Source organism: Hydra vulgaris, chromosome 04 (genome assembly GCF_038396675.1).
Source record: "Hydra vulgaris chromosome 04, alternate assembly HydraT2T_AEP".
Classification (NCBI taxonomy): domain Eukaryota; kingdom Metazoa; phylum Cnidaria; class Hydrozoa; order Anthoathecata; family Hydridae; genus Hydra; species Hydra vulgaris.
In genome coordinates this window covers 30,556,382-30,583,627 of record NC_088923.1, presented here as the reverse complement: position 1 = coordinate 30,583,627, position 27,246 = coordinate 30,556,382, and the positions used below count along the sequence as shown (strand labels likewise).

General features: G+C 27.6%; 1 protein-coding gene across 1 annotated transcript in view; it reads left to right on the top strand.

The window, feature by feature from the left end:
- LOC100207412 (WD repeat and FYVE domain-containing protein 3) overlaps window positions 1-27,246 on the top strand; it is a 226,494-nt gene that overhangs the window by 118,947 nt on the left and 80,301 nt on the right. The window contains exons 26-35 of the mRNA XM_065796046.1: window positions 404-490; window positions 744-941; window positions 1,031-1,134; window positions 1,272-1,324; window positions 1,668-1,715; window positions 10,756-10,852; window positions 14,070-14,147; window positions 17,298-17,375; window positions 20,828-20,960; window positions 26,520-26,705. Of these exons, the coding sequence (XP_065652118.1) occupies window positions 404-490; window positions 744-941; window positions 1,031-1,134; window positions 1,272-1,324; window positions 1,668-1,715; window positions 10,756-10,852; window positions 14,070-14,147; window positions 17,298-17,375; window positions 20,828-20,960; window positions 26,520-26,705 (1,062 nt within the window). The remainder of the gene's footprint in view (window positions 1-403; window positions 491-743; window positions 942-1,030; window positions 1,135-1,271; window positions 1,325-1,667; window positions 1,716-10,755; window positions 10,853-14,069; window positions 14,148-17,297; window positions 17,376-20,827; window positions 20,961-26,519; window positions 26,706-27,246) is intronic.

The following is a 27,246-nucleotide window of genomic DNA, read 5'->3' as shown; positions in this document are numbered from 1 at the left end:
TATCAATTTTTTTTCATTTTATGTTTTTTATCTAAAGACTCAATAGAAATTTCTGAGTAATCTTAACAGATAAAAAACAGTGTAAAACAAAAACAATTTGAAAGTTGGTAATTTTTTACTAATTTATTATTTCTCTGTTTTTTTAAGAATATTGTGCACTCTATTTTGTAGATTTTGCTTTTCCTTTGAAAATGTTAAATTCCTTATTAGATGTTTACTAAATTTCTTATTAGATAATTATATAATTAAATATAATTAATTTACTTTTTATTAAAATCAAAAAGTCCTTTGTTTGTTTTATACAACACTCTAATTATGAATGTCTATTATGTCTTAAATAGTTTTCATTTTCTTATTATAAAATGAATTAATATATAATAAATGTAATAATTTATTTATTTAGAAATTGGTTTAAATACAGATTCATTATACCACTCTATGAATCGAGTTTTACTTTATCAATTTGCAAAACCTGGACAAAGACTAACAGGTGGGTAAAAAAAAATTGTTGGGTAAAAGTAATAAAATGATTTTCCAACAAAGAAATCTAAAAAAATTATTTGTTGTTATTAAAAAAATAGATGCAAAAAATGTTATTTAAAATGAATGTCAAAAAATTTACAATAAATAGTAACAGTTAATAAAGTAAATAGTAGTGAAAAATAAATAATATGCAAATTATGCTATTAAACATATATTTAATTTTTGAATATTTTTTTGATAAAATTTATTTTTTAATTAAGATCAAACTAACTTGCTTGAACTTTTGCATCTGTTGACAAGTTGCAGTAAAGTTGTTTTTTCTCCGCAAAATCGTAGTCCTGAGTTTATAACATGTTTAACACATTGGTTGTTGGTTGTAGGCTGTGTTCAGCAATGTAGACCTTCACTTCTTTTTGCTCAGGAATCATATATATCAGAAGATGAAAGTTCAGATGATGGTGTTCTATTAGTTTTTTTTGTTTTTGTTTGTAGATAATTAACTTTTTTTATTAGTTATAGTTATATTACTTTTTTTTTCTTGATCAAGGTTCAAGCCTAGAAGTGGTCAAAGATAATTCAAAAAATATGAATCAACTAATTGCAAATGCAACAGAGCGTGCTTGGGCTGTTTTCTATTCACATAAAAAAGATGTCAGCTACTCTTTTTTTTTTTACTTTTTTTCAATTTTAGTCTTAATAGCCAACTTGGTTCCTTGATTTTTTAAAACATCTTTAGTTTCATGAAGTTTTTTTACTAAGTTTTGGTACATAATTTCTTTATATTATAGGCTATTGAAGAGGTGTTTGGAGTGCAATCTTCATTTGTTTCCTATGAAGCTGCGTAAGTATATATAAAACTGTGTAAGACTATATGAAGTGTTTATGAAATATAAAACTTTGTAAGTCTATATGAAGCTGTATAAGTGTATATGAAGCTGCATAAGTGTATATGAATAAGTGCAAGTGTTGATTAAGTATATATAAAGCTTTATATGTGAAGCTATGCAAGTGTATTTAAAGTTAGATGCTGTGTAAGTATAAACTTTGTGTAAGTACCATGTAAAGGTTTATCAGTTTGTTGTCTATCATTGGTTTTCATTTACTTAAGTATTATTTTGTTGGCTTTTTTAAGTTAAAAAACAAATTTATGCAACTTAAGTTGGTGATTCTTTTATTATTCACAGATCAATTACTCCAGCACATTTGACAACTTTGGATCTTTCTACAGCTGAGTAAGTTAAATAATTTTTTTACAAAATCTCATACTTGTAATAAATTCAATAATAAAAAACTTCTAATAATATTTGTAAATTTTGTTTAAATTTGTTAACTTTTTTATTGACATTTTTATAGTATTCAAACAGAAGAAGAGTTTTTATTTTTTTATTATACTGTGCCAAATACCTGCAGGCTTCTGTTTGTTTGTATTTGTTGCAATTAACATGAAAGATTCTTAAAAAGTCTATTACTATTTTTCCTTAAAGGGATCCCCATGTGCTGAGACAAGTTATGTTCATATTAAAGAAAATGTTTGAAAAAAGCGTTTTGGCTAAATTTTTCTGATTAAAACTAAATAATGAATGCACGCCATTAATTTTAAAATTCACATTTTAGTTGAAGCTCGCTGTCTCCATTATTTTTGGTTCTCGGAGTCTGTATAATGTTAACCACAATCTGTAGACCTAATAATTAAGATAAAAGTATTTTTTCAGAAAATCAAATATTTGTATAATTTTTTACTAAATCACAAAAAATATTTGTGATTTAGTAAAAATTTATACAAATACATATGTTTTAAAGTTTATAATTTTTTTTGTTTTACTTGCTTTATTATTACTTTGTTTTAGAAGCCAGCCAAAATCATAACATAATTATACATATTTTGTGATTACTAGAGTTCACAGTCAGAGAAAAAATAAAGGCAGTATGATGTGGTTTCTCGTTTTATATTTAGTTCATATGGTTTAATAGAGTTGTTCGTTTTATGTTTAATTTACATTTAGTTATGATTTAACTCTTTCACTACCACAAGCCTCTGGTAGCGGCTTTCAAGCATGCTGCACAATTCATCTTGTTTTGTTCATAAATTTCCATTCTAGACACATAATTTTGAATTTAATAATAGGTTTAATTAATTCTCTACATAATCAAGAAAAAATTAGAGGTTTATTGTGTAATTATGAAAAAGTTATCACTTGACAAAGTTAAAAAATCTTGAATAATCCTTCGTAAAAAAATCTTCTTTAAATTTAGTTATAAAATAAAACAGTGTTAACACTGGAAAATTTAACTTGTAGAAGTGTTAAGTATTTAGTTAAATAATTACCAAAGTCTTTTGAAGAAAAAGTATTCTTTTTATTCATTAAATGAGTTTTGTTTTAGACTTAATGTTTTGGTTACTATTTATAAAAACAATGGTTTTAAGCACTTTGCATTTCTTAATGTTTAATGATGTGTGTTAAAAACTTATTTAATTAAAAAGTACATTTGTTTAGCTTTGATTGATAGTTTTTTATATTTTTAAAGATATTTACTATTTGAATTTTAATTAATTGTCAATGTTAAGCCATTCAAATTTTATTCAAAAAAATGTGTGGTCGATACAAAAAGATTTTTTGCTCAGTTGGTAGTGAACGAATTCTTCATTTTTATATTTTTATTATAACTTTTATATTTTAGTACAAATATTCGTTTAATTTAGTTTGATTTGTAATTAGTATTGATTTGTTATTAGTAAAATAATTTGTTTAATATTTATTTTCTGCTTAGTTCAGTTAATATGTTTTATTCAAGTCATTCAGTTTATATTTTAAATTAATTTATATGCTTTAGTAAAATAATTCTTTTAGTATCTAGTAAATATATTTAGTTTAAACCAGTACGTTTTACTGCAAATATTCGTTATATATTAAATTTTAATTTTTATAAATTTAATTTTTAAATGCATCACAAACTTTTTTTTGGGATTTAGTAAAATGTTATACAATTAACATTATTTAGTTTTAATCAAAAAATTTGAGCCTAAACATTTTTTTAAAACATTTTCTTTAATATGAACATAACTTGTCTCGGCACTTAGGGATCCCTTTAATGACTCCAGTGCTTCAATGTCCTATGAACTTGGCTAGTTCCATTCTCATTACTACTATTGCTATAGCTACTACAATTACTGCTTCTACTACTGCTACTATACTACTACTACTACTACTACTACTGCTATTACTACTGCTACTACTACAGCATAGAAAATAATGGCCGGTCAATGGCCTGCTACTACTGCTACCTCCACTACTACTACCACTACTACTACTACTACTACTACTGCTACTACTACTACTACTAATATTACTTTTACTACTACTACTACTACTACTACTACTACTACTACTACTACTACTACTACTATTATTACTACTACTACTACTACAGCATAGAAAATAACCTCAACGGCCTGCTACTACTGCTACTGCTGCTACCTCCACTACTACTACCACTACTACTAATACTACTACTACTAATACTACTTTCACTACTACTACTACTACTACTACTACTACTATTGTTACTACTGCTACTACTACAGCATAGAAAATAATGGCCGGTCAACGGTCAAAGACTACTTGGAATAACTAAAATTGCTGTTTTGACCTCCCAAAATGATTTCTTGCCCGTCATGATTGACCGGTTGAAAAAAAAATCAGAGTTGTGAAAAACAAGTTTTGACAAACATTCAGGATATAATTTGGAAAAATGAATGTAGTGTTAATTCCCGATAACTAGAGCCTACAAAGGACCAAGAAAAAAGGTTCAACTTAACGAATGTTCAACCAAAATGAATCCTGTTAAGTTTTAAATTTTGACTAATATGAGATGTTAGTTCAAGTTAAAGTGATTTTTTCTCTTCAATGCTAAGCTATGAACATTAAATATACACCATTATACTAATGAAAGTGTTTCAGTGAAAAAAGTTACGTATTCACGCTGTACAATTGAAAGATACCACTCAAAAGTATAACAACTCAATGACTTTCTTATTGTTTGTTAATAAAATTGCGTGTAAAATTTTAGACGCAATTTTGTTTTTTAGCTTTTAAAAGTGATTGGTCATTTATTTAAAAGTTCATTAAAACTATAAAAAAAATTTATTGGTATATTTTTATGATTTATTTTTTATTTATGATTTTTTTTTAAATTGACAATTGTGCCCTCACACATATTATTATTTAAACTTTATCTAATAATTTTTTTGCTTCACTTATTCTTTTAATGGTGGTGAAAATTCTTTTTTTTATAAATGATTGAAATTCTAATTTTACTACTATTTTGATAATTATATTTAATATATAATTTTAATAACATTATAAAAGTATAGATGCACAATTAGTAATTTGAATTCATAAATAAATTAAAATTACTAATTGTGCGTTTGCACTTTTTTTAATATTAGGGTTCTTATATATATATATATATATATATATATATATATATATATATATATATATATATATATATATATATATATATATATATATATATATATATATATATATATATAGTATCGGACAAAACGAGTGCAACCAAATAATGCTAATTTAGTTTCTTTATATAAAAGTGCTGTATTTTTTCAATTTAGAGAAATAACTATGTAACTGTTTAGAGACAAAGTTCTTCAAGTTTTATTCATCACAAAGTTCATTATTTGTACACAAAAATTAATAAATTAATCAAAAGTATTAAAAAAAGTTGATTTCCTTCTGGACAAAACAAGTGCAACTCGACAAAATGTTGACCAAGCTGTATTTTGCTATCAATATTTTGTGTCGAATCCTTTGTTATCGATCACAGCCTTGCATCTTCGAGGCATAGATTCGATCACTTGATGAATGAAACTTTGTGGAATCGCTGCCCAGGCCTTTTGGATTTGTTCAAACAGTTGATCCTTATTATGAACACCTTCACGATTAATTCTGCGGTTGACAATCTCCCACAGGTTCTCAATAGGGTTGAGATCCAAAGATTGAGGCGGCCAATCCATCACCAATAGGTGGTTGTCTTGAAACCACTGCTTGACAACATTTGCAGTGTGTTTCGGATCGTTGTCTTGCTGAAAAACCCATTTTATTGGCATATTCCATTTAGCATGAGATAACATAACATCTTTCAGGATATTTCTATACAAGAAAAGGTCCATTATTCCATCGTTTCGATGTATTGGACCTAGACCGTTAGCAGAAAAACACCCCCAGACCATTACATTGCCTCCACCATGCTTCACGGTCTTATGGCAGTGACGTAAATCGAGGCGTTTTCCGGCCGGTCGACGTACACGGCAAATGCTATTGCTCCTAATGATGTTGAACATCGATTCATCACTGAACAGGACAGTTCGCCATTTCTGCACATTCCAGTTAATATGAGATGTAGCAAACAGGAGTCTTTTCTTCTGGTTTTTTAGTGGAATCAGTGGTTTCTTTGCAGGGCATCGAGAAAACAACCCGGCTTCAACAGCACGTTGTCCGATTGTTCGGTCCGATACAGGCAGCTCTAATTGCTTTTGTATCTCGACTGATGATATCCAGGGATCTTTCTTGGCGGATCTGACGATCATAGAATCCTCTCTAAAAGTGGTAGAACGCGGTCTTCCACCTTTGTTATCTGCTGCCAACTTCCCCGTAGAACGATATTTAGAACATAGTCTTGATATGGTCCATTTTTTCACGCGATATTTATCACAAAAACTTTTTTGTGACATTCCACTTACGTAATCGCCAATAATTTTCTTTCTTAATTCCAATCCAAGACTGTCGGGAGCCATTTTTGCACTTGAAGTCATAAAAATAATAAAAATAAATAATCACGTTTCTCAAGGCTTACCATGTTACATTTACCTTGTGATGGTACAATAATGCTCTGTGAAACACAACGTCTTGTTTGGATGTGATGTAATGAAACACTTGTTGTATTTCACTTCTTGTATTGATGTTCTTCGATAAAACACTTTGATAAAACTCACTTCGATAAACTGTCTTGATAATACTGACTGATTGACTTCCATATACTGACTGAATTACATGTTGATTTACATGTCTCTTATATAGTAAAATGAACCTGTGTGAACCTGTTCTGGAAGATTCTAGATGCTTCTTTTTGATGCTTCTGGATGCTTCTAAATGTTTCTGGATATTTCTGGATGGTACTGGATGCTTCCAGATGCTTCTTCTGGAAACTTCTAAATACTTCCTTTAATTATTAAAAAACTTCCGTGACGTTGACACGGACCAGACTTAAGAAAATGAAACAAACCAAAAAATTTGCACTTGTTTTGTCCGCTGCAAAATGGCACTTGTCAACAAAATTCTGCCTGTGTGCTGTCACCTATCAGCTGATTGCTCATGTCATGGGATACTATGACTCCAGACTCCTGAACTGTTTGCTGTGGTAGTATAGTTCATTTCGTTTTTAAGACATGTAAAATTAGGAACACTTTTTAGCATTGTTCGATGTTGGTTGCAAATTTTTTGTCCAATACTGTATATATATATATATATATATATATATATATATATATATATATATATATATATATATGCATATATATATATGCATATACACATACATACATCTTGTTTTACAAACAGAATGAATTAAAACATTATTCTTTAGTTATGACTGGAGTGTTTCAACAAATTTTTTGGAGAATATATATTTACTATATATATATATATATATATATATATATATATATATATATATATATATATATATATATATATATATCAAATAATAATAAAATATGAACTTTATCTTTAAAGTCAACTACTTTAAATAAGAAAAAAACTATTTCACATTTTTAATTTCTGATCATCATAATTATTTTATGACCCTCTACTATACGCTTATATGTTACATCAACAGGATTTTTGTTATTTTATACAATGTAATATATATATATATATATATATATATATATATATATATATATATATATATATATATATATATATATACACACAGTATTGGACAAAACATTTGCAACCAACATTGAACAATGCTAAAAAGTGTTCCTAATTTTACATGTCTTAAAAACGAAACAAACTATACTACCACAGCAAACAGTTCAGGAATCTGGAGTCACAGCATGCTATGACATGAGCAATCAGCTGCCAGGTGACAGCACACAGGGAGAATTTCGTTGACAAGTGCCATTTTGCAGCGGACAATACAAGTGCAACTTTTTTAGTTTGTTTCATTTTCTTAAGTCTGGTTCGGGTCAACGTCACGGAAGTTTTTCAATAATTAAAGGAAGTATCAAAAAGTTTCTAGAAGTTTCCAGAAGCATGCAGAAGCTACCAGAAATTTCCAGAAGAAGCATCTGGAAGCATCCAGAAATATCCAGAAACATTCAGAAGCATTCAGACGCATCCAGAAGCTTTCAGAAGCATCGAAAAGAAGCATCTAGAATCTTCCAGAACAGGTTCACACTGGTTCGTTTTACTATATAAGAGACATGCAAATCGACATGTAATTCAGTCAGTATATGAAAGTCAATCAGTCAGTATTAGCAAGACAGTTTATCGAAGTGAGTTTTATCAAAGTGTTTTATCGAAGAACATCAATGCAAGAAGTGAAATACAACAAGTGTTTCATTACATCAATACAGTCCACATCCAACCTAGACATTGTGTTCCACAGAGCATTATTGTATCATCACAAGGTAAATGTAACTCGGTAAGCCTTAAGAAGCGTGATTATTTATTTTTATTATTTTTATGACTTCAAGTGCAAAAATGGCTGCCGACAGTCTTGGATTGGAACTAAGAAAGAAAATTACTGGCTATTACTTAAGTGGAATGTCACAAAAAAGTGTTTGTGATAAATATCGCGTGAAAAAATGGACCGTATCAAGACTATGTTCCAAATATCGTTCTACGGGGAAGTTGGCAGCAGATAACAAAGGTGGAAGACCGCATTCCACCACTTCTATAGAGGATTCTATGATCGTCAGATCCGTCAAGAAAGATCCCTGGATATCATCAGTCGAGATACAAAAGCAATTAGAGCTGCCTGTATCGGACCGAACAATCGGACGACGTGCTGTTGAAGCCGGATTGTTTTCTCGACGCCCTGCAAAGAATCCGCTGATTTCACTAAAAAAACCAGAAGAAAAGACTCCTGTTTGCTACATCTTATATTGTCTGGAATGGGCAGAAATGGCGAACTGTCCTGTTTAGTGATGAATCGAAGTTCAACATCATTGGGAGCGATGGCATTTGCCGTGTACGTCTACCGGCCAGAAAACGCCTCCATTTACGTTACTGCCATAAGACCGTAAAGCATGGTGGAGGCAATGTAATGGTCTGGGGGTGTTTTTCTGCTAACGGTCTAGGTCCAATACATCGAAACGATGGAATAATGGACCGTTTCATGTATAAAAATATCCTGAAAGATGTTATGTTACCTCATGCTGAATGAAATATGCCAATAAAATGGGTTTTTCAGCAAGACAACAATCCGAAACACACTGCAAAAGTTGTCAAGCAGTGGTTTCAAGACAACCACCTATCGGTGATGGATTGGCCACCTCAATCTCCGGATCTCAACCCTATCGAGAACCTGTGGGAGATTGTCAACCGCAGAATTAATCGTGAAGGTGTTCGTAATAAGGATCAACTGTTTGAACAAATCTAAAAGGCCTGGGCAGCGATTCCACAAAGTTTCATTGATCACCTGGTCGAATCTATGCCTCGAAGATGCAAGGCTGTGATCGACAACAAAGGATTCGCCACGAAATATTGATAGCGAAATACAGCTTGGTCAACATTTTGTCGAGTTGCACTTGTTTTGTCCAGAAGGAAATCAACTTTTTTTTAATACTTTTGATTAGTTTATTAATTTGCATGTTCAAATAATGAACTTTGTGATTAATAAAACTTGAAGAACTTTGTCTCTAAACAGTTACATAGTTATTTCTCTAAATTGAAAAAATGCAGCACGTTTATATAAAGAAACTAAATTAGCATTATTTGGTTGCACTTGTTTTGTCCGATACTGTATATATATATATACATATATATATATATATATATATATATATATATATATATATATATATATATATATATATATATATATATATATATATATATATATATATATATATATATTTCATTGTATAAAATAGCAAAAATCCTGTTTATGTAACATATAAGAGTATAGTAGTGTTTCATAAAATAAATATGATGATCAGAAGTTAAAAATGTGAAATAGTTTTTTTCTTATTTAATGTAGTTGACTTTAAAGATAAAGTTCATATTTTATTATTATTTGAAATTGTTTTAACTGAGAACATTTATTTTTTCAACTCTACTTTATTTTTTTCCATTCAATCTTTTAATTATTTTTCTTGTAGCTTTTACTGTTATTTGTGAAGTCATAGCAATGATTTTAAAGTAAATTTAAAATTATTAATTGCACTTTTGCACATTTTTATTTTGTTTGTGTTGTTTGTGTTGAAACTTTATTTTAAGTAATTGTTATAGTATAGGTTAAATTTTTTAAATATTTAAAAAAAATGTTTAGATATTAAAAAAAAAAATTAACATGAAATTACTTGGAAGTTATCAAAATTCTTTTTTTAAGTGAATAAAAGTCTGTGCGCGCGAGAGTTTTATACTGTTAACATTAGCAGGTAATATGAATGTTATTTTAAAAATCATGTTAGTTATTTTTAAAATTGATATTATTTAAAATTATTATTTTAAAAGGAATTTGAATTCATTAATTTTTAAGTTATTTTTGTATGTATAAAGTTTTGTATGTATAAAGTTTTGTATGTATAAAGTTTTGTATGCATAAAGTTTTGTATGTATAAAGTTTTGTATGAATAAAGTTTTGTATGTATAAAGTTTTGTATGTATAAAGTTGTGTATGTATAAAGTTGTGTATGTATAAAGTTTTGTATGTATAAGGTTTTGTATGTATAAAGTTTTGTATGTATAAAGTTTTGTATGTATAAAGTTTTGTATGTATAAAGTTTTGTATGTATAAAGTTTGGTATGTATAAAGTTGTTTGTATAAAGTTCAGTCATGAATAACTATTACTAATACAAAAACTTTAACAAAGAAAAAATAAAAACTTTAACCATCCAAAAAAACAATTGACCGTCAATTTTATGTGTTTGCTGGTTGAATTGACCGCTCGCATGTGATTTCTTATTTTCCATGTTATACTACTTCTACTACTGCTTTTATTTATTTTAAATATATCATTAGGAAATTACTTAAAGAACAAGCTGCACGTTGTTGGATTAACTTTATTGGAAATGAGCAGAAAAAGAGAAATGAGTATTTAGCTGGTCCAACCTTAACAGTAATAATAGTTATTATATATTCAAATTTTCAGCTTTTATATGTATATATGCATATATCTATATATATATACATATATATATATATACATATATATATATATATACATATATTTATATACATACATACATACATGCATACATACATACATACATACATACATACATACATACATACATACATACATACATACATACATACATACATACATACATACATACATACATAAATACATACATGCATGCATGCATACATACATACATACATACATACATACATACATACATTTTAAAATGGCCAAATTTTAGGCTTCTGAAATAAAAAAAAATTATGTTATTCTTCATAACTTGCATATTTATTCAATATCTTTTAAAGTATATATTAAAACATAATTTGCATTACAATACATTAATAATGTTGCATTTTTAAATGTGTTAAAAATGAGTAAATAAAATTTTTTAAATCTCCTTTTTTGAAAAAAAGGGACTCGAGAAGAAAAATGAAAAGATATAAGCAAATATCACAAAAATTGAAGTTTTTTATAATTTTAAAAATAATTTGTTTAAATAATGAAAATCAAATAGTAAAAAACTTGTTCAAATAGAGATGTGGCACTGACACCTAGAAGATGTTGACATTTTTTTAACAAGAGAAATTACATTTATTTTTGGCATCCATCAATTATCATCCTTGTTTGGCCAGTAGTAGGACTGACTTGGATAATATGGATGCATGAACTTTACCAAAATATCATCATTCTCTTTATCAACTTTAGAAATCATATCAAGCCAGTAAAATTTATCGTATATGCAAAATAGGTATTGTGACATCATAACATAATTGATTATAATAGTTTCATATTTTTGTTTATTGAGGAAATCAAATGTTAGAGCAAAATCATCATCATCAGACTTTTCATCTTTATATTTAAAAGAGAAGAAGGTACAAATTGATGGGAACTTCTTGTTCCAGGAATAGTGGTTGGTATTAAAAGTCTATCAGTAAGTTTGTTTCTTACTAGCTCCATTTCTTCAGCAGTGGCGTACTCAAATGTAATCCCACTGATTGACTTTTGACAGTATTCAAAGATTGCTTGAGAAGACAGTATATGACCTGTGGTTGGACTCTGCAAATTAGTAGTGGAAACAAGCCTTTTTGCTGTGCCACCTAATCCTAATTCACCTAATTCAATTGTATGCAAGTTGTACTGAACTCCACTAAGGGTCCTCTGGTCTTGGTGTCAATACAGAGGTCTGTGGCAATTGTCTAGATGTGATACCCTGAGAGAAGTCTTTTTGAGATAACACAAAGGGATACTCTAACAAAAAAATACCCTGGTGTACACCTAGAGTGGATCCTCTTGTGGGATACAAGTCTTGGATGAAAGCTAAAGGTTTTCTTGTGTTCATACTGTGCCATAAGGCACGAATCCATACTATCTGTGGGATGTCCATAATACACACATATATAATACACACACATATATATATATATATATATATATATATATATATATATATATATATATATATATATAATGTATATTATTTTAAAACATCAAGAAATACAGTTTCTCTCAATACAAATAATATTATTATATAAGAAATTTTCGCTGGGTTATGGATACCAGCATCATCAGCTTGTAAAATATTACAATAATTTTTAATCGTTATAGTTTATATGAAATTGTTACTATTGACGTCAGCGTTTGAATGGCTCTTTTGATTTTTAAATTTTTAAAATGGCGTAGAGAAGAGAAAGAGATGAAACTTTATGGTGATGGGAGAAAGGCTCAAGCTTTGCAAGCAAATTCTAACTATGTTAACAATGTGTTTTTAGACCTTGTCTAAAAGATAAAGAGCATCATTAGATGAACCAGCCTAAATATGACAACAGTTTTCTATACAGGGAAGAATAAGAGATATGTAGGCATAGAGAATAGAATCAGGAGTAAGATTATGGCAAGTATGATAAAGAGAAGCAACCTTAATTGTTTATATAGTTTCAAATATATTCTTTTTAACATTCCTAGCATTCTTTTTAACAAAAAGAAAAATATTTGGAGATATTGTTACAGTATTACATATTTGATTTTGTTACTTTTAGTTTATATTATATATAATACAATTATTATATTGTATAATTATTAAATATTGTTATATAATTTATTTATATTATGTGTAATATAAATCAAAATAATATTATATTTTGTTTTGATATTATATATAGATAGACATTTTACTGTTGAATATTTAATGAGTGATTTGAGGTGACAAAGGATTTTTATATTTAAAAAAAAATATACCTAATATACAGTACCTTCCAATAAGTAAGTAAACAGCAGGTAAATTTCATAAATTTTATTGTTTATGGCACAAAACACAAACAAGTTCATATCAGATTGCTGTAAATTCTCTTTAATTTTATTATATACAAACAAAAAGTAAAATGCATACAAATACGAATACCTAATTAATATTTAGACATTTTACACATTTTTCAACACACAGCATTAAAACTCTTTTATGGTAACTTATAACAGGCTATCATAGTAAATAAAGGCAATAATGACCGTAATAGTAGTAAAAGTTAAAAAAAGGCCAAGTGAAATGATAAAATTACAAATTGGCTTACCTTTAAAAGTTTCAAATCTGTCACGTTTTTACTTGTTGTTGAGGTAAACAACCAAAGAATGTATAGTGAAGTAAATAGAGAGTGATTTAGGAGTGATTCACTTAAGTATAATAGTACTATGTTAAAGAAAAATTATATAAATGTTGAAAATTTTCAAGTTTAAGGACTGTTACCTTTTATTGGAGGGTTAATTGTTAATGTTCTAAAGTTGTTTTTTGAATACTTTCAAAAAATTGCAAGCATTACTTTAGAATAATTTTGATCTCAAAAGTTTGATCCGAAAATTTTTTTAGCATATCTACCTTCATGTGTCTGAGGTTTATATTACTGCATATCATAAGTTACTTTAAAAAAAAACACTTGTAAACAAGGTCAATGATTCATAGAAATTTATTAGGGCACTTGATTTTTTGTAATGTTTTTAAATTAGTTAAAACATTTTTTAAACTGGAACATAAATTTTGCTCTAAATAAAATAAAATAATATGCAAATGATGATCGCATACCTTTTTAAAAAAGAGTATTTAATATTTTTTAGTGATGTTATTTTTTTTTTTAAATAATTACAATTTATTTATTTTAAGTCATCGAAAAGATCATCTAAAAAGTGGACTAAATCTCTTAAAAAAGAAAGAGTTTTAGAAGAAAATATTTCTATTCAGGTAATTATATTTAGTCTATATATATATATATATATATATATATATATATATATATATATATATATATATATATATATATATATATATATATATATATATATATATATATATATATATATATATAAAAACACACACAAACACAAAAAGGGTCTTTAACAAAAATTTTCTAGCTTTGTTCCCTATATAAGGTATTATAAACTTCCATTTATAGGATTTTACTCAAATTTTACTAAATCTAAAGTTAATAAAATCATTTAAAAATAAGATTGTAAAGATGTTATTAATAATTTTATTTTCACTAACAACAAATTACAAAACAGTTTATGTATAAAAGATTCACTTCCTAAGCTGCTCAAATCCAATATAACTGGCATTTTTTGCCAGTTATATTGGATTTGATCTTATATTTATATCCAGAGTTTTAAATTACAATTTTATCTTTTGAAAATGTAGTATATTAACTAAAATAAAAAAGATCATGTTTTTCTTTAAAATATGTTCATACATATATATATATATATATATATATATATATATATATATATATATATATATATATATATATATATATATATATATATAAACACACACACATACATATATATAACACACACACATATATATATATATATATATATATATATATATATATATATATATATATATATATATATATATATATATATATATATATATGTATATGTATGTATAAATATAGTATACACAGTAGTGCCCCAAAATTTGCAGACAGGCTAAAAAAACTTGAATTACCATTATTACATTAATGGGAATTGAGTGCATTATTTATTTGATTTTTCTGAATAAAGCATGATTTGTAAGCTTGATGCTTATTATTTGATGGCCAACATGTTCTCATAAATATTTAACAATATCTAATCTCAATTAAGTCAGTTGATTGAATAAGTCACTTCAAAACACAAACTTTACTCATCTTGAAGAAATCTCGAACCAATATGTTTGCCTGTGTGTTTGTCATTGTTATTTCAATGGTATATCCATAATGAGGCATTTTATCTTTTAGATGAGGTAACATAATGCTATTACATATGTCTTTGTATATTTCTTAACTAATAGTTCCAGTATATCTATGGAGCAGATCGAACTGGCCTGACTATAACATCCAAAAATCATTGCATTACCATCTCCATGTTTTATGCTATGCAGTTGTGATTTAGGATCATATCATGTATCTACTGAATGTCAAACAAACTTGATTCCATCTGATCTGAACTGCGTAAACTTTTTTCATCCTAAAAAAGATTCTTTGGCTAATGTTGACTACTCCACTTTAGATGCAGTGATGTAAATTCTTCTCGAACATTTCAGTTTTTCAAGAAATCAATGGCTTTTTAGTTGGAAGGCTTCTTAATACATTTGCATGACATACACAACACTTTGTAGTAGAAATACTACAATTCATTCCATAAAGATGTTTCATGTAGATTTAAATCAACAATTGTCAAGCAAGATTTTTTTTGCTTAGAATTAGGAGCTTTTTATCCTGACAATATGTTGATTTTTATGGTCTATCTGATTGCTTTTGAATTTTGTGGAACCAGTAAGTTCATATTCTTTTGTAGTTTTTCTACCAGCAGAATTACAGGCTCCATAAAGCTGTGCTATCTTATGAAATAAATTTTCATTTTAACTAACTATTTTTTATACCCTGCAACCTCAATCATTTATAAATGAAGCTTTTTATTTATTTCGACAAAGTATTTGTTTGCAATATCAATAAATTAGCAATTTTTTTGGGAAAAATGTGAAAATCTTCGGTATGACAGCATGTTTTTGAATTTATTTAAAAAAAGTTTAAAAAAAAACAACAAGTAAATGTGAAAACCTTTTTATTGGTATATAATAATATGTTGGATTTAGTGAAGTAAGTGCTGGGACGCTGTTTTATTAAAAGTCTGGGTGTTTATAGGAACTAAAAAGCTTGTAATTTTTTTTTAAATCTTCAAAATTGTCAAAAATGTTCTTTATTTCTAAAAAAACAATAAAAAGGGTTGTGCATCCCCATTCTCGCTCAACACTGAAAGTGTAAAATGAGATTGTTATAGAACTAAAGATAAAATGCATAAAAGTATTTACTATAAAATTCAGAACAATAATAAAGATTAATTCTTTAACATTATTTCTCAAGTCAAGAAGGTTTTGTTTGGATAGTTTGTATGCAACATTAACTTCTGTGATAACTCTTTTCCTTTAATCCAATTATTTCTCCTATCTTCTGTAAAAACAATTTCACATTCCTGGGTGACTTTTTGTATACATCTTTTTTTTGACAACGCCATGTATACATCTGTATACATTGTATACATATTTAATGCATACATTTAATACATACATTTAATGCGGTAGTGGTGTAGTGGTAAAGCGCTCGCTTCATAAGCGAGAGGTTCCGAGTTCGATCCCCACCACGTCCCTGGTAGTACCGCGCTCAACTTGTTTCTCCGCGCAGCGGCCTTGTTCGACGAGGTTCGTGTTTCGGAGTTATAGAGTTGAGAGAGGGTTATAACCACTATTAAGTAGCCTTCTCATTTGTAGTGGCCTTCTTGGCCTTGAGGAGGTGAATAACAAAAAAAAAAAAAAAAAAAAAACATCTTTCTTTGACAACGCCAGTTTGGTTTGATCATTGGTTTAACAAAGTACTCTAGAATTGCATGATGGCTAGAGACATTAAGTCTCTAGTTGTCATGTAACTGTAAATGATGGTTTAAAAGCTTCATTGTAATCAATAAGATCTTTGAGAAAAATTGCTTTATTGTTGATATCTGGTGTCTTTCCTGGTCTAACAGATAGGTCTCCTTTTTGTATATTTTCATCACCTTCTCTTATTTCAAGAATTTTTTTTCAAATGCATCAAGTGTCCGCAAATATTTGTTTATCCACTTCCCTTTCTTTTCCCCAATAAAGCACTTTCAAAATCCAATTTCAAAAAAAAAATTTATTTCCAAAATTCAGAATGAGTGACCATTTTTCTTTTCCATTTTTACTCGATGACTCTAATTACAATCTATTGTAAACAATTAAACAAAAAGTTAAAAATATAGTGTAAAATTTAATAAAAAACAAACATGCAAAACTTTAAATTAAATAGAGTTAATTAAAACATTTTTTTTAAAGGAAACATTAAACTGGATGGTTGTACATCTTCGTGCTGTTAAAGCTTTAATGAAGATAAAAAGTGCAAAAGTTTCTCAGGTTTTACAACTTTTTGATCTAATTTCATAATTAAACTAAAATCCCATCAAGCTATTATTTTTTTACGAAAAATATTTCAACAAAAATGTTATGTTATTAGAATTTTTTACTTTTCATTTTTACAATTTCATTTTTTATAACAATTTCATTTTTTATAACAATTTCATTTTTTATAATTTTTGAATATGCAAAAACTTTAGCAAATCTATATATAAATGTTTTGAAACATCAAAGTAATTTTTGATGCTGAAGTTTACTTTAAAGGAATCCCAGTGTACATATTGTAAATATACCTTAAAAATAAATTAAGAGTCAAATTAAGAGTTTCCCAAATTTCATAGTTTTACATTATAAATAGATTTTTATCAGATAATCAAAAATAAATTAAGAGTTTCCCAAATTTCATAATTTTACATTATATATAGATTTTTATCAGATTTTACTTAAGAACATTATTCAGGATTTTCCCTTTGGCAATTAAAATAATAAAAATAATACACAAAAATAGTTAATAATTAAAATTAGAAATTCAATTTTAATTTTATTTATTATTAGTTAAACTAATAGGGGAAAGACGCCTATGATGGCATACTTAACTTTGAAGCTTCTTTATTCAGTATCCTGAAGACCAGTAATAAAAGTTTTGATATGGATACATTCCTTGTTACATCTAGAACAATAGTTACCCTGGGAGTTTTCATCAGTTTTATTTTTTTCATAAGTTATTCTTATGGTAAAAAAAAGCACAAGTATGCCATCATAGGCAACCACTGCTCCTATGATGGCATAGGGGAGGATGGTTCTAGTTAGGATCAAGGGTAACTTAATGGTTTCATTTAACCTTAGAGTCTTCCCTCAGAAAAGCCAGAAATTACTCGAAACCATCCTAATTTACCATTTCATGCTACACACCAGCATTGTAAAATTTTGCGCATGCCCATAGGATATATTGCGTTTTACATATTTTTTGGACCAAAAAAAAATTTTGGACCATCGCTCTCTTTTAACTTTACTTAAAAATAAGTTTTTCTTATAAAAAAAAAAGGTTTTCCCAACTCGTCAATATTTCAACACCCCCAACTCGTCAGTATGCCATAATGGGTAAAAGTCATCATTTTCATTAAAACAAGCTGTGTCTGCTTTGTTCAAAAGATAAAATTAAAGTAACTATTCCACTAAATGCACAAAACTTGAATATAAAATGCATGAAAATTTCATTTCTGCACAGTTAATAGTAAAATCACAATCTTAAATATATGAAGGAAATAAAACTAAAACAGCACATCCCAAAATCGATTTTTGTTGATTATAAAAACAATATTTGTGCACAAGGAACGTTTTTCACTAAAACTAATGTAAAGTCAGTATAGTCATGTAGGTCTAATCATTTTTTTACCAAAACCAATTTTAATGGAAATATGACCGGTATGCCATCATAGGCGCTACGCCATCATAGGCGCTATGCCATCATAGGCGCCTTTCCCCTAATAATCTTTTTTTAACCCATGTATTTTATCTTTATCAGTAATTATTAGTTATAAGAGTCTTTTGTGCAGTTGAACAATATTTGCTGGAAAACCTAGCAAGAGAGTTATCTATATTAAAATCATCACATTTTCTTATTTGAAAAATAATAATTTTTCTAAATTATATGAATAATGAAATATTACGTATAATAATTTTCATGTAGAAGAATGTCTTTATATATATTTTCTTCTATAAAATGTTCTCTTATATATAAAATGTCTTAATATATAATCTTCTATAAAATGTATAAAAATCATACAATCAATTAGTCAATGCTCTAAAGATCTTTTATTAATTTTCTTTTAAAAAAACTATATTTAATTTTTCCAAATCCAGCCAAAGCCGGATTTCTACTGAAAAATCCGGCTGGAGCCGAGCCAGATTTCAAAACAAAATTACAGGAGCTGATATCCCTACTTGATATTGATAGTGGTCAACAATGTTGATTATTCTCCATACCAAGTGACAACTGTTTTCTGTTAAACTTCATTGTTGTTATTAAAATAAAAGGACACAATTTCACATAACATATCATAACATAACAAAATAGTTGATAAACAATTGAAACTTTTAATTTGAAAGTGAGGTAAAGTAACTTCAGTTTCAGCTATTTTTTTAAAATGTCTTTGATCAGTTTCGAATTGTACTTTAGAAATATTGGCATAAATATATATTAGCATTATGTGGCAGGAGTGAACTACGATGATCATTGAGGACATCCCCAGCAACACTCAACAAACATTCTGATGGTGAACTTGTCAGTGGGGCACCCAAATAAATGCAAGCTACTGTTGCAATCGCTGCATGTTGTTACTCCACCACTGTAGTGGATCAGTGTGTTTATTTCTGGTTCTGCCAGATACTGGGTCAGCTGAGTGTTAATGTCTGTTGGTAATTGTTGTTCATGTGCTGTGCCACCAACAGGTGTTACCCTCTGTTGTGAAGTTACCCTCTGCACTGTAACTTCATTGAATTTATATTTAACGACATTTGTGTCTTCACTTCAGACTCTATAGTGTGTCTTCACTTCAGAATATCGTGTGTCTTCTCTTCAGAATTTTTCGTTGAGTTGTTGCTTGCAATTAGGCTTAGCTAATTAAATTGTAAAGAAATGTAAATACAGATACCATTACAAACATGGAGTTCATAGAATAAAGAATTACTAAGAACATTAATTTGTATAAATAAAATTTTAAGCATACATTTAAACACGGGCAAAAAAGATGTAATAAATATCTGACCAAAATTCAGAAATGCAGCTAAAATTTTGCCGGATTTGCTAACTTTTTGCCAGAACCGGATTTGTAAAATTGGCGGGATTTTGGCCGGAGGCAATATCCGGTACAGCCCTAATACAAATAGAGAAAAAATAAAGCTATACAAATAAAGTAGAATTATTTAAAAATTATTCTGACATTTGTAAAAATTAGTTGCTAATAAAGTATAAAACTGAAAAAAGACTTTTTTTTTTTTTAATTAAATTTTTATAAATCTTATTTGATTATTTAAACTAAATTGTTTTAAAAACTCTGTGATGATGTGATGTGGTATTGCATTTATTATACAAACCAGATGTTTTTGTAACAAAAATCCCAAATATTTTTGTAACAAAAAAACCCAGATATTTTTTCAACAAAATTTAAACAGATATATTTTTGTAGCAAAAAAACCAGATATTTTTGTAGCAAAAAAAACTTTTGAATCATAAAGCTAATATAAGGCTTATAACTGAAAATGTAAAAAAAAAAAAGCTGAAATATTTTTTGTTAATAATTTGATAAACAATTTGTTTTGATAAGTTTAATTAATCAAAAAATTTTTCTAATATTTATGAAATAAAAACAATTTGTCTCAGGGATTCCTTTAAATATATACTCAAAATGCAAAGGGAAAAAAAAAAGTATGTTTTTGTGTGTATAATTTAGGAAATAGCTTTAGTTAAAAATTCAGCTGAGAAATGCTGGTCAAGAATGGAACTTGATTTGATTAGAGAAGGAGGTGTTTGGGGTCCTAATCATCCAAATATTCTGGAAAAATGGATGCTTGATGACATTGAAGGTAATATTGAAAACATTTATTTTATGTTAATGAGTTTTTTACTATTACTTATAATTTAAAACTTTTAACTTGATAATTGATGATATTTTACTGTTTTAAAGATATAAGTCTATGTGTATGTATATATATACTACACGCATAAATGCACACATATTTATAGTATATGTTACTATGCAGCACAGTGAGTCAATAAAATAACAAGAAACTTTTAAATTGAATTGTAATGTAAATAATAAAAAAAAATTTCATATAAAAAGCTTGCTTTCGTGTGATATGGGTTAAACCCATCCAAATTTAAAAAGGTTGATATGGGTAAAACCTGTTCAAATTTTAATTCAAAGACACATGTTTATGATTTTTTAAAACTAAAAAAATTATTTTTAACATTTTAATTTTAGATTTTCTTCATTTAATTTTCGTTCTTGAGATCTTGGAAAAAGTACCCCAAGTTGATTTTTTTTATTTCAGTAGTAATGAGTTCAGTTAAAAAACTAAAAGATTCCACTAGATTCCATTTTTATATTTTTTTAGATTTCCAGTTTTAATATTTTCTCATTGATAGGTATATATGAAATCAGAAAGAAAAAAATTACTTGCCTTAAACTTGCCACAATTTAATAAAGGACCTTTTTTTTCTTCTTATTTTGTTTGTTTCCAAAATTATTAAAACTTGTGTATAAAGTAAAGAACAATAATTCATTGTTTATATTCATCATGAAAAGAATACATTTTGATCATATCATTCAAAAACAAACAATTATCAAACCTCAAAAACCAAAGTATGCATGATTTGGCTTATTGCATGAATAATTAAAATTTTATAGTTAAAATTTGGGTATAAAATAATGAGCATTTACAGCTTACATTCGTGATGAAAAGACTTTTAGTTCCTATCATTCAAGGCTTGGAAATTAATTTACTTGAGGCCCTTTTACATTAGTTTTGTAGACTGGTGGGTCCTATATCATGAAAGTATTGATGAACCTGAAATAATAAATCTTATTTAAATTCATTTAAATTTAAATTCTAATTTGAGTTGCGGAAAAATATAAGAACCTTCTCAAGACTTCTCGAACATGAGCAAACTTGATTGGACAAAGATATGACAGTTGACAGGAAAGACATTGCAGCAGGTTCAGGTAGAAAAACAAGGAAAAAAGTGATTTAAACAGAAAATCTTAGGTAAACATAAATCAATTGAATTCAAACCAATTCAAAAAGTAGTTCACACTTGAGTATTAATTATTTTTTTTTTAAGGTTGCCAAATTGGCTTAACATCTTGCTGAAACACTGGCATAAGCTTCAATAAAAAAAAGGATCCATGGAGATCCTACCAAAAAGGATTTGTTTTCTCATGAGAACTGCTACAAATCCTGAAGGTGGAGGTAATTTTTCCAACAAAACTGAAAACTGAAGGTGCTTTGAGCTTCAAAATTCAGTGTGATCTTTCTGATGAACAGTATCAAATTATTAGAAACTCTTCATATTACAGAATGCAAACATTTATCCTTCACTTAATGAAATTAAGAATGAGAGACATAAATGTTATCCTGAAAGTTTAATTGTGACAGAAACATCTGCTTCATCTCCTCTACAGGGTATGTTTAATCATACTCTGACAACAGTTCTAACTTTTACTGAATGTCAAGACTCTATGAAAATTTTTACTGAAAGCGGGGGAAAGTTTAAAGTTGTACTTCACTTTTAAGGTGGTTTTGATGGTGCCTCCTGTCAAAATGTGTATAAAAAAGAACATACTGATTCAAATATTGACAAGGCCTAAGTTAATGAACTAAGTATTTTTTAAACAGCTATTGTTCCACTTAAAAAACCCATCAGGAAGGAAAATATATATGCCTAAATAAGAAGCCATCTAGTACACATCTGTAGACCCATACATCTCCAATATCTAACGGAAACAAAAGAAGTAGAAATGAATAGACAATAGGTCAAGTTTGAGGTAAAGTTAGAAGTAGCAGCAAATTTAATACAACTATTGCATTTAAGTTCAAACAAGATTTAACCACATTTGATGGTAAAGTGCTGAATGCTTTCACTAACACCCTGTCTTCCCAATCATATAATGTTTGTGGAGCTAACCCCAGTGCACCTAATAATTGCATTGATCAGATCTAAGCAAATCAATGAAAAGTTTTATCTTTCGGGGCTTTCTACTCTGCATTGCTGGTTCAGATCTTTTGAGTATATTTTACATTTGAATAGAAAATGGACATTAAAAAATACTTTTTCAAATCCCATGCTGAAAAAGCATCAGTAGAAAATATTGAACAGAGGTTTAGAGAGGAGCTAAGCTTTACAATTGCCTAAACAGGTTTTTGGCAACACTAATGATGGGAACACTGCCAGAAGAGCATTTGAAAATGCTGACATTTTTGCTGATATAACAGGAGTGGTATTAAATGTAATTATCAGATTGAGAACAATCCTAAGATCAGCATGCTCTTGTTATAAATTAAACTCTAAATGTTTTGGCCAGTTTTGCTTTGAAATTACAGCTCTCATACTCAAAAAATGGTATGTAATTCCCCCAACTGTTCATAAACTCTTGGAACATGGAGAGCAGATATTTAAGGCACTAGAACTCCCTATTGGTTATTATTCTGAGAAGTCACAAAGACTCTGAATAAGGAAATTTACAAAGCTAGATTGAAAATTACAAAGATTACAAAGCTAGATTGAAAAAATACAGGATAGATATCTTGAAAGAATGTTATAATGAGCCAGTACTAATACCTTTTGATCAGAAGTGATCCTGTAATATCAATATTTGTATATAATAGTTATTGCATTTTGTATTTTACTTAGTTATTATTATATAGGGTATTTTGATTTTTGACTCCAAATTTTTTATTATAATTATTATATGTGTACGTTTAAATTTGAAGAACTCAAACTTTTGTATTTAAGTTAGTCTTGGGTTATGCGTAAAAAACTCTAACATGAATACTCGTGTACACATAAAAAAAGTTTCTGTAAATTATATGGTATTCTTTTATGTGGTATTTTGAATCAAGATATCCAAATTTGATTTTTAAATCATTATTTTTGGGCGTAAACAACACTAACACACATATGCACATATTGTAAGCATCTGAGATACATGTGAGTGTGTGTTTTTTTTTGTTTTTTTTAACAAATTTAAATTTTTTTGATCCCTAAAATGCTACTATTGATGAATGTCATGTTTATATTTGATGTTTGTATAATTTTTAGGATTTTTTTTTTTTTTTTTTTTTCGTTTCTAACTCACTGTGCGCAGTTAATAAAGTTACACACAGCTAATTACGCTAATGCGGACCATAGACAAAACTTTACTTTTAAACAATTTTTTTTCTTTATATCATTTTTATATCATGTCTTGTATCATTGTGATATCACACAAAAACAATTTTTATTAACCATCCATGTTTTTATTAACCAAAAATGTTGAATATTGTATTGCACTTTCACAAATATGTATTTGTTCTATTGCCTATTATGGAGGTTTGCATAAGAAACTTTATTAAATGTTATGGTTTTTATAGATTTAAAATTTGTTAATAGTGTTTGAATATATATAAATAGTATAACATATATTGTTAATAGTGTTTGAATTGATATATAATATCAACTAATTCAAAAATTGAAGAACACACACATGCATGCACACTCTCATACACTCTCACAGCCACATGTACACATACACTCATACACAAGAGGCAAATTAGCTCAAATTTGCAAGATCATAAAAAATTTAAAAGAAAAACAATGAATTTACTGCAACAAAAATAATAAATTTTACTGAAGTTCTTATTACTTACATGTTTAATATACTTTCTGGGTAATATAAATACAAATGCTGTCTGGGTAATATAAATACAAAATATTGTTACATAAAGTTTTAACAAAATAGTCAAATTAAATAAAATGAAAACATAAAAAAAGGAATAGACAAGGTTTGAAATGTTTGAACCACAATCCACTATTGTTTTATTCACACTTATCATTGAGTAAATTTGATTAAATTTATATAGATGTGAATAGAACAAGTTTCTTTAGAATTTGTTTGTTGGAAATAACTAAATAAATAAATTATCATTAATTTAAAAAATGTAATCGAATACTAAAGTCAATTAATAAAAACTTTCATTTGAAAAAGGTAAAGTAAAATTACAGTAAAGGTGACGCAACATCGTAACTATAACATTTTTTTCTTAATCTGATGTTAGTACAAAATGTTAGTACAACAATACATTTTGCATCAGCAAGAATCCTGCTGATGCAATATGTATTGCTATACATAAATGGGTCTTATTTCTGCACCTCATTGCCATGAGGTGAGGGAAGACAACATTTATATTTATACTAATAGAATCTAAAGTAGGATTTAAGTAAATACTTTATTTACCCTGCATTCATCTTTATTAACACTGAATTTATTTTATTTATTTGTTTCCACTGCATTCATCTTGTCTTTTTTATATAAGGGGTTTGAGACAATCAAGATAGTTTGTTTCTTCAATCCAATTTGATGCTATTAATACTGGAAAACATGTGTTCCACTTGAGCATTGGTAAATGGAGCTACTCAAATATGTTTTACACATTTTGGTATTTTGCAATAATTATGTTTTCCATACATTTAAAAATTACATTTTTTACATTTAAAAATATTTTTCATCAAGCAAACTTTTTGATATTAGGAAAAATAAAACTTTTTTAAAACAATCCACAAAAATATATTTTTGTCAATATCACATCCACAAGCACACTCTGGATTTTTAAATAGGTTTTTATCAGAACCCCCATCTAACCCCCAAACCACTCCCTACATTTTAAAAAAATTTTTTAAAACATATAAGTAGTTTTATTATTTCTTTACTTTCACCACACTCTCCATCACCACTCTCCACTCACCACACTCTTCACTCGCCATTTTCTTTAACTCTCACCACTCTCTTCACTCACCAATTGAAGCTGTCAGGGTTAACTTGTTGAAAAAATAAAAACAGAAAAATTATATTTTGAAATAAAGAAGTTACATTTATATCGTTGAAATTCAAATCCATACTTGTTATATTATTTATTATATCAGAAATTTTCGCTTTCATTCTATGTTTTTATTCTCTTATATGTTACTTTTGTGAGAAGTTTTTATTCCCTTATTTGTTACTTTTGTAAAAAGTTTTTACAATTTGCGAATGTTGTAAAAGATGCTTTTACAAAATTAAAAAAAATTTTTTTTTTTTTTTAGCTTTTATTAGTTTTAATGTGAATGTATGCATACATTAACTTATATATATTCATAAGAACAGTTGAGTGTACATACATCAACTGATATAATGAGCATACATTGACTAAAGGTTTTGGTTTAGGTAATCTTTTAAATAAAAGAAATAAAAAATTAAAGTTTTTTATTTTGTTTTTTAAAGTGACATATATATATTATACTATGATAAAGTGCAAGGTGATATGTAATATTAAGTATATATTACTATTTAAAATGTTTTTGTTGAAATAAAATAATTATTGTTAAATAAACAAATTTTTGATTTTTAGGTCCATGTAGAATGCGCAAAAAACTTAAACGCAATGACATGTTCTATATGCACTATCCATATGTTGAGCAAGAACAAGATGTTTTATTTACAAAAAATCGAATGCCTTACTCTCATGATAGCAAAACTTTATATCAATTTTGTCAGAAGTATACAACTCGAGCTAATAAAAGTGTTGCAACACCAAGTAAGTATTAAATAAGTAAAATAAAATTTTAAATTAGTGTGTATGTGCTGTGTAAAACCTAAACAGTACTTATATATTCTGCTGAAACACAGTTGTATGTATGTTTTACAAACACGTATACATGCATGCATACATACATACATACATACATACATACATACATACATACATAAATACATACATACATACATACATACATACATACATACATACATACATACATACATACATACATACATACATACATACATACATACATACATACATACATACATGGCCTTGTTTGTCAAGGTTTCTGTTTTAGAGTTAAAGAGTTGAGAAAGGTTTATAACCACAATTAAATTAACAAAAAAAGTAGCCTCCTTGATTGTAATGGCCTCTCACCTTGGGGAGGTGAATAACATTTAAAAAATAATAATAATATTAAAGAAAACCATTTCTAAAAGTACTTTAGCTCACCATCTCAAAAAAATTATATTTTTAACTTTATAGTTTTCAATTTTAAAAAGTTCCTTTTACAGTAATTGCTATGAGTTTATAC